The sequence below is a fragment of the Diplotaxodon limnothrissa genome, linkage group LG11, assembly GCF_057381915.1.
Source record: "Diplotaxodon limnothrissa isolate DT_005_m linkage group LG11, D_limnothrissa_male_GT1.1, whole genome shotgun sequence".
Lineage (NCBI taxonomy): Eukaryota > Metazoa > Chordata > Actinopteri > Cichliformes > Cichlidae > Diplotaxodon > Diplotaxodon limnothrissa.
In genome coordinates, this window is record NC_140606.1 from 27,758,149 (window position 1) to 27,769,372 (window position 11,224).

Below are 11,224 nucleotides of genomic sequence, written 5' to 3' on the forward strand. Positions count from 1 at the left end.
ATGAGGACTGCTGGGGGTAAAACACGCCCCCCTGTTTTACTTTATTAGGAGAGCAAAACTAGAGCTACAAGCACAAGCGCAAAAGAAAACAGTGCACTACCAAAACCTAATATATAGTTTATATATTAATAAAATAATTCAGTTACAGAAAATATGGTGGAGGCGGCGCTTAAAGTTGGTTTATTTGAGATGGTCACTGTACAGAGAACTATAGCAACAACTGAGTCAAACTCCTCCTTTTACCTAAACAAAAAAACTAAACACATTGAGGCATTTTAAACTGTGAAAGATAGTTTTCTCTAAATGTGTGGGGCATCTCTTTATTGAAGTGCTTTAGTCAAAGCAGTTTTATTTTCACCAAACTTCAATCTTTACATAACCTGACAGTTTCTCGTCATCTCATCACATGTCTCATGTAATGATTTCCATAACATAATGCAATCTGCCAGACTGTATTTAATAATACAGGAAATATCTAACAGAAGAGTCTACTAGCCAAAAAGATGAACACTGATGCAGACCTACATACATACTGTTCCTACACACATCCTGATCGGTCACACATTCTCACAAAAATATCCACACAGGGTCACTGTTCCTTGTTTTCAATGTTCAAGTCTCTTGATATCGCCTCTTTCCCCTGCAGCAGTCAGCAGTGAAGGCTGGCTAGCTGTGAGGCTGTTGATCTGGAGGTTTGTAGGAAGAGAGCCCTGACTGAAACTAGATACTCCGCTGACAAGTTTCAGTCGTCTGTGGTCTCCAACACACTCTGGCTCAGCGCTAGGTCCCAGTAGTGTTCAGTGCCGTGCTTCTTGAAGTGTTCTCTGGCCATGCTCTCTGTGGGGCACTGCTTGAACTTAATCTCTCCATAGCTACGCTCTTTAGCTGTTCCCTAAAGAACCAAAAGGAATCATTACACTTGAGCAACATCACAAAAAACAAATTGTAATTAAAAGTGAGTACGCAACAGAAGGCAAAATATTCACTCACCTCCCAAATCAACCAACACTTGTTGTTCCTCTTCGTATCATCATCACCATCTGGATCTAATTAGGAATAAAAGGGAGAGATTTTCATCTCACTAAAATACTGTATATGCTTGCATTTGCATAAAGAATCAAAATTCAAAACAATCTCACCATCTCTCTTGCTGTTGTGTTCCTCCCATTTGATTCTGTGCATCATCAGCCTCTTGAACTTTTTCTGCGATTTGGGCCCTAAAAGGAAGGAGAAATGTAGACTTAGGCCCAATTCCAATCCAGTCCTCTTCTTATTCTATTCATTGTTTTGAAATGAAGGGTCTAATACATTAAAGCACTATTTTAAGCCAACTACTTGTAAATCCCAAAGAGATTTGTCTCTCCTCCTGGGATTAAGCTGCAGATCTTTCATTTGTGGGGCAAACGCATAAACCCCAACACTATGGAGCCACTAATTCCATGACAGTGTCAAAGTAAATAGCTCTTCTGGTAAATTTGTACATCACTTTATATATATTTTATGAAAGCGCTTCCTAATTTATTCATTGTTTTTATTTTTGTTGTGATGATGCACTGGCAAACTGTCCTTTGTACACCACCTCCCACCCTGTGTTAGCAGAGATAGGCCCTTACATTACTTTGACTTGGATACATCATTAAAATGCTAATAGTGAATAATAATAATTTTAAAAGAGATACGAATGTCAAAAATTAAGAGGTAAACTATGGATATGAATGCAAACTTAAGAGGTTGTGGACATGGACTAGCAAAATGCATGTAGAAGAGGGTAAGAAGCAATACATAAAGAAAAACTTTATTGCTTGACTGACGTGTTTTTGACTTGTAGCTTACATCATAAAACAATTCAGACAACTTTTTATGACCTTAACAATCTAACTGTAGTATGTTGAAGATGACACGGCCAAACAGAAGGAAAAGAAGGACCCACAGAGACAATTTATGGATGTAATGAAGGAGGACATGCAAGGGTTGGTATGACAGAGGAGGACCCCTAGGACAGGGATAGAGGCAGATGATCTGGTGTGGAGACCCCAAAAGGGAGCAACCAAAAAGATGAGGAGGAGGAGAAGCACAAAGCGTGCAGCTGTCTATCCCAAACCTTCATTATGAAATCCTTTAGCAGCCCCAAATGTAATACACCGAGTAGTGGATAGAACAGACCTTAAACTCTGACTGTGTTTATCCCATTGCTTTAATTTCTGAAGCAGTACCAGGAAAGAAATTTTGTAGAACCCAATTAATTGCCTTCTACATGATTTCAGTAGTTTAGAACCAAAGGGAACAACTCCAAGAATTAAATGATTACATTCATACACTGGGCTCTCACTAACATTTCACACCCTAGCAGTTAGGCAAATTAGCAGTGGGGAAAAGCTTGTGATTAAGGGCTCACGAGCAGCTTTATAAAAAATCATCTACAGATTACTTTTAAAAAGAGCTTTGCAGAAACTTCAGGTGCAGAATAGACAATTTTTATTTGCATTTCTGGTTCTCATTCTATATTCTAACATCTATATTTGCACATGCAAAAGTAGATAGTAAATGTCTGGAAATTTGCATAGCTTAACAAATAGAATTCTAGTCAAAAACCTTTTCATAAAAAGAAATACATATAGCTGTACAATTTTTATGGAGATGGGCAGTATAAACGGTATATGGTAGAGACGATATAAATTTGGCCAACGGTAGAGATTTTGACTTCACCCCTCTACCGCTATAGCGCATGTTAAGGGTGTCATCGAGCTGCACCTGTTTTGGTCGAAAGCATTGCAGTGGCTACAAACAACATCATTTGCAAATTACTGCGCTTCCTCCACTTCCATACCGTTGATTCATTAATGCTGAATTCTCTCGCCGCTGCTCTATTCCCATGTTGTTGCAGTATATTAATGACTAACCTCGTATTGTGGATGGATTATCTCAGTTGTTCTCCTGACTGAAGTTTGGTCCGTTTATAGCATCCTGCCATGCAATTGCATTTGTCCCTAACCACCAGAATCCCTCACGTTAACTTTTATCAAGTGGGGAAAAGTTAGCGTTCATCCTTCAGCTTCACTGTGCTAATGTTATGCTAATGTAGCTGTTTTGCTAGCGATCACGTAGGACATCATTATATACCAGCTAGTCCGATTTCAGTAACCCTACAAAAGTGACTGCTGTTTACTTTTCTGTCTTCATTTATGTTGGAAGTGATAGAAGAGCTGTACGTTTTAATTTTTTTTATTAATCTCTCAGTCAGAACATGGCATATCATGTTTAGGTGGAAACTAGCAAGCTAACTTCCTGCTAACTTCTAACTCCGTTCAGTTTAATAAATTCTGTTTTCATGGATGCCTGGATGTTGAACTTAATTGTTACACCTGATAAAGCAGCAACACTGATCATTTTATTAAAGATGAAATAATTTAGACAGTTTTTAATTCTCAGTGATGCCGCAGTGTTCTTTTGACTTTGGGACCTGAAGAGAGGGAGTTTTGGACCCAGATTACTCTGCAAGGCTCCTGACTACGGTAGCCGTAATACTCCGGCAATCCATCAAGCAGTGCGCCTTCATAGCTTACCAAAGTCGTACTAAAACATTTTTGACAGATTTCTGCGCACCGTGTAACACATAAAATCGGTTCGAGGTCCGTAAGCACAACCAGAATTCATACATAAGGCACACTGTCAATTTTTGAGATAATTAAAGGATTTTAAGTGTGCCTTATAGTGTGTAAAATATGTTATACAGAAGAAAAGAATATATATCGCGATATATATCGCTACATGCTTCAAATTATACCGCAATATGGATTTTAAGCCATATCACCTAGCCCTAGAGATCGTTCATGAGAGCTAACCAATGCAGAATCAGACATGTATCTATAGATACAAGAATCTGTTCATTAAGGGCTAAGTGACACAGGCTTAGAACAATTGGAGACTCACCAGCAGTTGCTGGGAGTCACAAGGGGGCTCTGGTTACAAAAAGGTATACTGTGCAGCAGCAAAAACATTCTTGTGACTGCTTTGGTTACTAACAGGCTGCTGCAGTTGCCTGTAGTTTGCATGGAAGAAGCCAACTTGTCTGCAAACGCTTGCTAAACACTCTGTGAGGAATAGGGAAACTTGAAAATTGTTTATTACATTAAGGGTAATAAGCAATAAAACATGTCTTGGCATCTGTCGGTGTCATCACTTACCTCCTTCCACCACAACAATGTTGACATCTTTGTGCAGAACAACTGTGCCTGTCAGGTATAGCTGGTTGGCATTGGCTTCCACTTTAAACTTCTTAGAAGGATTTTGCAGGTTTCGAATCCTGAGTAGGGAAGATGCTTAAATCAGTCACACTTCCTAACAAACATACTTAGCATTATACATTTTACTATTAACTACTGTATTTTACTTATGAGCTCGCTGCTCCCTTTAAACACACACCTGTACACTGCGATGTGAACACCATTAGTGAGGTCTTCTTTTAACTTCTTGACCTTCTTCTCTTTTCTTTGCTCTGCTGTGAGCTTGCGAGCTGCATTGGCCTCCTCGTGGGCCCTGAAATGCAGAGGGCAATGTTAGACAAAACCTAGGGAAAGCCTCTACAAACATAAACAAAAGGATAAATATGGAAATTATCTGTGTTACTGACTTTTGCCTCTTGGCCATCTGCGCTCTAACATGTGCTTCTACTTTTGTGGGGTCCTGAACCGCCTCCGTCCCCAAGACTCTCATCAGGTTGGAGATCCGCACTGAAAATAATCAAAGCAAACATCAGTTGAATTCTGTTTAATCTTTCATTATAATAACTTTTATTTATTGTGGTGATTTGCACATGCGTACCTTTGGGCTCTGGTGGAGGCATCAGTCCTAGACGAACCTTCTCTTGCAATTCTTTCTGTCCTTCCCTCCGTGTCTGCCGTCTAAGTTTCTTTTGTTCTTTCTTCGTCAAGTATACACCTAGAGTTACTGGCTTATCTGTGTCAACTAAAGGGGAAAAAAGAAAGGAATATATAACAGCTAGTGATACATAAACACCACTAAGATATTTGAAAGGGTGTGTGATTATGTTAAGAATTGTTATTTTTTAATTATTATTTAATTTATTATGTATTCTTTTTTTTTTTCAAGTATGTTCTTAAAAAAATACAATGAAATAAAAATAACCTAAAAACCTACAGCAGATGAACAAACTGTCAAGAAGCGATTCATAAGGAATGAAAACAGGGATAGGCTGAAGTATGCCAAATTACACACGAACTGAACTGAAAATCAGCAACAGATCTTATGGCGTGATGAATCCAAATTTGAAATGACTAGGTCATATCAACATCTATATGCACAGAGAAGATCAGGGGAGAGGTGGTGTCCAATGTTCCCTCTAATTTTTCATATGTCTGAGCGAACACAAACTCCTTGAACGGTCCCTTGGACCACTGTGAGCAACAGTAGACGTGTGCCTTGTGGTCACACCAGCATCAAATCCATCCAAGTTACATGGAGTCATGTAACTCTCTGTCTGCAAAATACAGTATATAATGACCAATGTTGGGCAATTTAATTATATAGTTACTTCTTCAAAAAAGTAACTGAGTTATGCAAACAAAGTTTTTTGCAGCTGTTTACCTAAAAATGCAGCCAAGGCATTTTCTGCATCAAATTTGATGCCACACAAATTATTTGTGCCACTCCAAAAATAATTTCTATCCACTATGAGATAAAGGAGAACAACAGCCTGATACCTGCAGGCCTGACAACAGGAGATTTATCACTCCTGTAACATTCAGCAGTCGCCTCACTGTTCTGACACACACAACAAAACTATTGACTACACTACACACTAACTACACAAGATTTGCGCTAAATGTTGCAAATCTCTCACATCTCAAAACACCGCCGTCATTCCTAAAACTTCCCCCTTCCTAAACAACTAAATGCCATGTTGCCATATCATTTTTTGATTGGTCGACGTGGTACATTTTTCGACCAATAGGAAAGGGTGGGTTTTTTTTGGTTTTGTCTTTGCTCACAGGCGGAGAGTGCTTTCGAGCATTTTCCTCATAAAACGCAGTTTGTAGAGTTTCTTCCCGCAGTAAATATAAACAACGATAGTATTCAGGAAGAAAACCAAACCGTCAATTGTTCCGTCTGCCCTGCTCACATCTCCAATGGTTGTACATGTTGTCTTTAACGTGGCTTCACTCCACATCAGCCGCTTTGCTAGCTAAAACACCGGTGTCGGCACATAAGGACGCTGTCATAGCCTGTCAACGACGTTGATTAGCTGCGTATATACGAATGTGAATCGCATCGTTGGCTGGACTATGGGAGAAGGTGGCATCGTTCTAATCCCATACGGGAGCAGCCAGTCACTTACTGACTAACACTGCAAAACAGAATTGTTAAAGTATTAATTTTAATTTCAATTCAGGTTAGATTATTTTTTTGTGCGCAATGCAGATTTTCTGTGCGCAGAGACCGTGCCAGCAGTGCGCAAATGCGCACGCGTGCAGCTTAGAGGGAACATTGGTGGTGTCTACATCCATCTGTAAAACACGGTGGAGGCTCTGTTATGGTTTCAAGCTGTATTTCAGTCTGTGGTGCTGGAAAGCTTTTCAAAACTGATGGAATTACGAACACAGAAAATTGCTGAGATTTTGATAGACTATGAATGTGCCATCTGGAAAGCATGTTACTGACAACAGCTTTATTTTTCAGCATGACAATGCTGACAAACACGCTGCCGATGCAGCAAAAGCTGGACAGAAAAAGACACAGTGGAACACCATCAGTCATGGACTGGACTCCCCAAAGCCCCATCCTCAACATTATCGGAGCAGTGTGGGATCATCTTGACAAGAGAGCAGAACAAAAACAGCCAACATCCAAAGAAGAGCTTTGAATATCCTTCAAGAACCCTGGAGAACTTTTCCTGAAGACTAGTTGCATGTTGCTCATACCACATATTGACCTTCAAGCCTATTAGAATTGTAAAGCCTCTGTTTAGCCCTAATATACTGTATTTGTATGTATGGTTGCACAAGTTTCAATAACTCACTGTACCCATTTACCATTTTAATAGCTAAATATATTAATATTAATTAATTAAACTGAGTGGTGGCTCAAGACTTCTGCACATTACGGCATAAGGACATTTTTAACAGTTAATAATGATTTTGTAGGACAAAATCTCTTTTAACTTACACATTTTACCTCCTATAGACTTACCTGGTGGGCTCATTTGGGCAGGATGTTCCACCAGGCTGGTCACACCAAACAGCTCTAACGCTTCAAATTTTGTGTCTGAATTTCTTAAAATTAAAAATAAAAAAAAAACATTATTATTGCCATGTATTCCACACATTCCTGATAGCAAACTCAATGTTTAAGATCAAATTTTGATTTCTTACATGTCTATGTTGGAAGGCAGGATGAAAGAGTCCCACCACTCAATATTGGGAACCTGTCCCTCTCCAATCTCCTTTTTAGGAGCAATCAGTGCTAGCTTGGTTGAAGCCTGGATTCCTGTCTTCTTTGCTGCCTGGGCAATCTCATTCTGCAACCTTTCCAACTGGGCCTGATCCATACAAGAGAGACAAGAGACATATGATGACTTTCTTTTTCTTAAATTCTAAATATTCTCTTTCAAACAACTGGGACAGGGTTGTACCAACCTTAGTTCTGATTCTCTGAGCAATCTTCTCAAAGCGTCCCTGGTCATGGAATTTGAAAGTCCTGCGTGCACGCTGAGCTGGAGGAACAGGCACACGCTGGTCGAAGTAGGATGTGGACTCCAAGTCATCTCCGGGCTTCTCCTTCAGCTGCTGGCGGAACTGCTCTCTCTTTACTGCTCGAATGTTAGCTACACAGGGAAAGAAACATGTTTTGTGGAATATCAAAACAAAGAAAACACATTGTGTATGTTTGTGTACAAATACTGGATCAGTGTATCCATGTATGTACCTTTGAGCGTAGGCATGCGGTGTGTGAGTTCAACCTCTTTGCCACTGGCATCTACAGTTCTTCCCTTCTCATCCAGGATAAGAGGTGTCGGTTTGTTCACCTCCTTGGGTTCTACTTTGCTGTAGTTACACATAAAGAGAAAGCAGTTCAATGTCAATTGAGCACAAAGACATCACCTACTTTTTTCATGTCTTGTGCACATTTTAAAATTGTATATTTATAGTCTGACATCACTTACGGTGGAGCAATCCCCATGGCATGTAGATTAGCTAGTGCCACAAAGTTTTGTGGCCCAGTGTTCCCCAAAACCCCGAGGATGCCAGGTTTCATAGCTAACTGGGACTGAATGCGAGCCTGTAGCTCAGCAGCTTTACGGGCCTTCTCAATTGCATCATTCATGAAGCTGGCAGCCTGGTAGGGAGCGATGGATGACCCACCACCAGCTGCTGCAGCACCAGCAGTGCCAAGAAGTCGAGAGAGTGGAGGGCCATCCAGCTGTGACTGTGAAGTGGGAACAGGCAACCGCTAGAGTCAGAAAGAAGTTAGAAAGGTTTTAAATAGAATTTAAAACCTGAAAAGACTACAGTTCTTTATTCAGTATGTATTTTTATGGGAAAGAAATCTCATTACTGTTGTAGCAGGAGCTGGAGCAGTAAAGCTTAGTTGTTTCTTCCTTTCTTCGATCTGTTTTGTGGCTGCTTCCATCATCTGTTTGATCTGTTAGGACAGCAAAAGGATTCAGAGGTGACTGACGAAGAAAATAAACCGACTATACTTACATATACACACACATATATATATATATTGTCTATTGCACCAAGTATTATGTACCTGTATTTTGGTGAGCATGCCGGGGCTCTCTGATGGAGGTCCTGGTATCACCTCAGGTTGCTCCACCTCCTCAAAACGGGGGACTCGTTTCCTCTTTGCCGTTGTGCCATCTGTTGGCTCGGGAGTTTCTCGCGCTGCGCCTGTGTCAGCCTCTTCACCAAACACATCCTGAGTACAGCCGGCAAACACACAAACACCAATAAAAATAAAAATAAAATAAATATCTTATGCAGCAATTAAAGTTTACGTAAGAATAATCAGTATTGTGTCAGTGCAGTCCATGTAGAACTAAAGTTAAGTGCCATCTGAGTGAAACCTCAATTAAGCTTAATGTAGGAGTAAATCAAGTGTAAGGGGATGTTTACATTGAGGTTTAAGTTAATCAAACTGAGGCTTAACACAATCAGTCTAATCACTGCATGCATTGAATGTAATGTATTTATTTTTCTTTAACACAGGTCACTTTTGCATGTGAGCGTGTTAATATAGTCAGTTTTCTTGTCAGAAAACTCCACACCTTCAGATCTAGTTATTCAGTTATATAATGATAATATAAAGCATAAACATTTGCTATGATGTTAGGCTACCTTAAGTTCTCTCTTGCGGTTTTTTTCTCCAGATCCTTTGTTCCCACGTGTGCTGCGGCTCTCCTCGAGGGCTTCAAAAAGTCGCTCTACAAAACCTCCAGCAGAGTCATCGAGAAAAGGACGCAGCTGGTCTGAGAATGATAAATATGAAATAATTAACACTCTGAAAAGAAAATAATGTTACCACAGAATGGCTTAAATACCCACATAAAAATACACACTATGAAAACCCAATACTGACATTTAAACTACAGCACCTGCAGAAGTCAGTCTAACAGACCGAGCAATTATTTCCCAGACAGATGAAATAAATAAATAAATAAACAACCAAACAAATAAAAGCAATAGGCAGCTTTCTTTGTACTCACAATCTTTCATTTGAATGAACAAATGACATGAGTATTTTAACTGGACAGCAAATCTATTACCTTTGCAAACAAGCCCTGCTGATAGCTACATCGCAGATCTTCACACCATCATTTTTTGGGCTGGCTGTCTGCACTATGTTAAGAACCCACAGCTTGGTAGTCATGCCAAATACTCCTAAGAAGGCCAGATAGGTTTTCAGACAGCTGTTGGACTCGTTTCTCTTCAGTGATGGGTGCATTTTGTAACCCGGTAAAACAAATCACCCTGGGATATGCCTCTGATGTCAGAGGCACTTTTGGCTGAACTGAATCGTCACCAGATCTCTAAGTACATAAGAGATATTTCACCGTACTTACCTATGGTCTTCCTTTTGTCTAGTCCCTTTCCCACACAGTGCAATGCTGCAGTCACCACAGTGGGCTCCGAGAAACCCAGCACCTTCTTCACAGTGCGTTCTACCCATGGCCTCAACTCCTCCACCTCCCGCTTTGGAAGAGACATCCTCCAATCCTGCAGAACATCAAATACTTATGTCATGGATTATCGCTACTGAGCATGGTTATCACTTAAATATCTTCGTGATTTCTGGCCTTAATTAGTCATATATCACACAAATGTGATAGTCCCAAACATGAGCTCCAAAACCCGCCGTCCTTTATCCACATAGCTACAGCTGCTCTGACACAGACGTTCACCAGCTTCCAACTAATAAAAACTCCCACATCAACAGTCAGTCACTCCGACCTTGCTGCACTTTGTTAGTTGATGAGTGTTAAGTCAGACTGATTAAATTAAAGCGCCAGCCCGTAGCAACATACATTGCTAAATCAATCACATCCGCCAAACCTCCCTGGTTAGATGCTAACTAACGTTAGCACACCGCTGTACGCGAGCTACCATCACCGGGGAATAACTACTTCATGAGGCTTACAAACCTTAGATTACTCTTCTGTCGTAGTCAGCCCGTTTAAGCCGTGGAGGTAAAAAGAAAACCGATGAAGACTTAGACGCGTAAAACACTCAACGTGCCAAGTTTTCTGCAAAACTTTCTGTTTAGACGCGCGTCCGCACGACGTTTGTTTCAAGCCCCGGAACAGGAAATGGATACAGCTTCTTCTTCGTGGACTTTTTCGCAGAGTCGTTTCGTTTCAAGTGTGCGGTGTTTCCACCTAGCTGCACATGTATGGAAATAGCCATGTTCTCCACAAGGTAAAACGTATTTCTCCCAAATAGTTTTGAAAATCTGAGGATTAAGGAAATTTATTTATCCGTTAAAGTTCGTCCTTGACTACGTTAACATTGTGTCGTTATAGCATTATGCCCATAGCTCAGGGTTTTTCTAGAATTAAAACTGTCCTGTGGGTGTGACTATGCACACTGCATTTTATCACAGTCCTGACGTGTTCACTTTCAAGCCCATTTTACTTCAACTAACCTTACACAAGCCCCAATCAGTTTTCATTTTCACCAGCGAAAACACATTAATGAATCTGCCT

General features: G+C 40.3%; 1 protein-coding gene across 2 annotated transcripts; it reads right to left on the bottom strand.

The window, feature by feature from the left end:
• Nucleotides 1-168: 168 nt before the first annotated feature.
• Nucleotides 169-10,809, bottom strand: prpf3 (PRP3 pre-mRNA processing factor 3 homolog (yeast)). Of its 2 annotated transcripts, none has more exons than XM_085365599.1 (17): nucleotides 10,664-10,809; nucleotides 10,085-10,238; nucleotides 9,360-9,490; nucleotides 8,773-8,940; nucleotides 8,572-8,658; nucleotides 8,180-8,442; nucleotides 7,942-8,060; nucleotides 7,653-7,840; nucleotides 7,389-7,555; nucleotides 7,207-7,289; nucleotides 4,822-4,965; nucleotides 4,631-4,730; nucleotides 4,423-4,536; nucleotides 4,185-4,303; nucleotides 1,140-1,217; nucleotides 991-1,046; nucleotides 169-892 (listed from the first exon to the last, which is right to left on the bottom strand). In XM_085365599.1, the coding sequence occupies exons 2-17, from the start codon at nucleotides 10,227-10,229 to the stop codon at nucleotides 743-745; spliced, it is 2,112 nt and encodes a 703-aa protein (XP_085221725.1). In that variant the 5' UTR covers nucleotides 10,230-10,238; nucleotides 10,664-10,809; the 3' UTR covers nucleotides 169-742. The 2 variants fall into 2 exon arrangements, with proteins under 2 accessions (XP_085221725.1, XP_085221724.1); XM_085365598.1 differs by having other exon boundaries at nucleotides 8,180-8,466.
• Nucleotides 10,810-11,224: the final 415 nt, after the last annotated feature.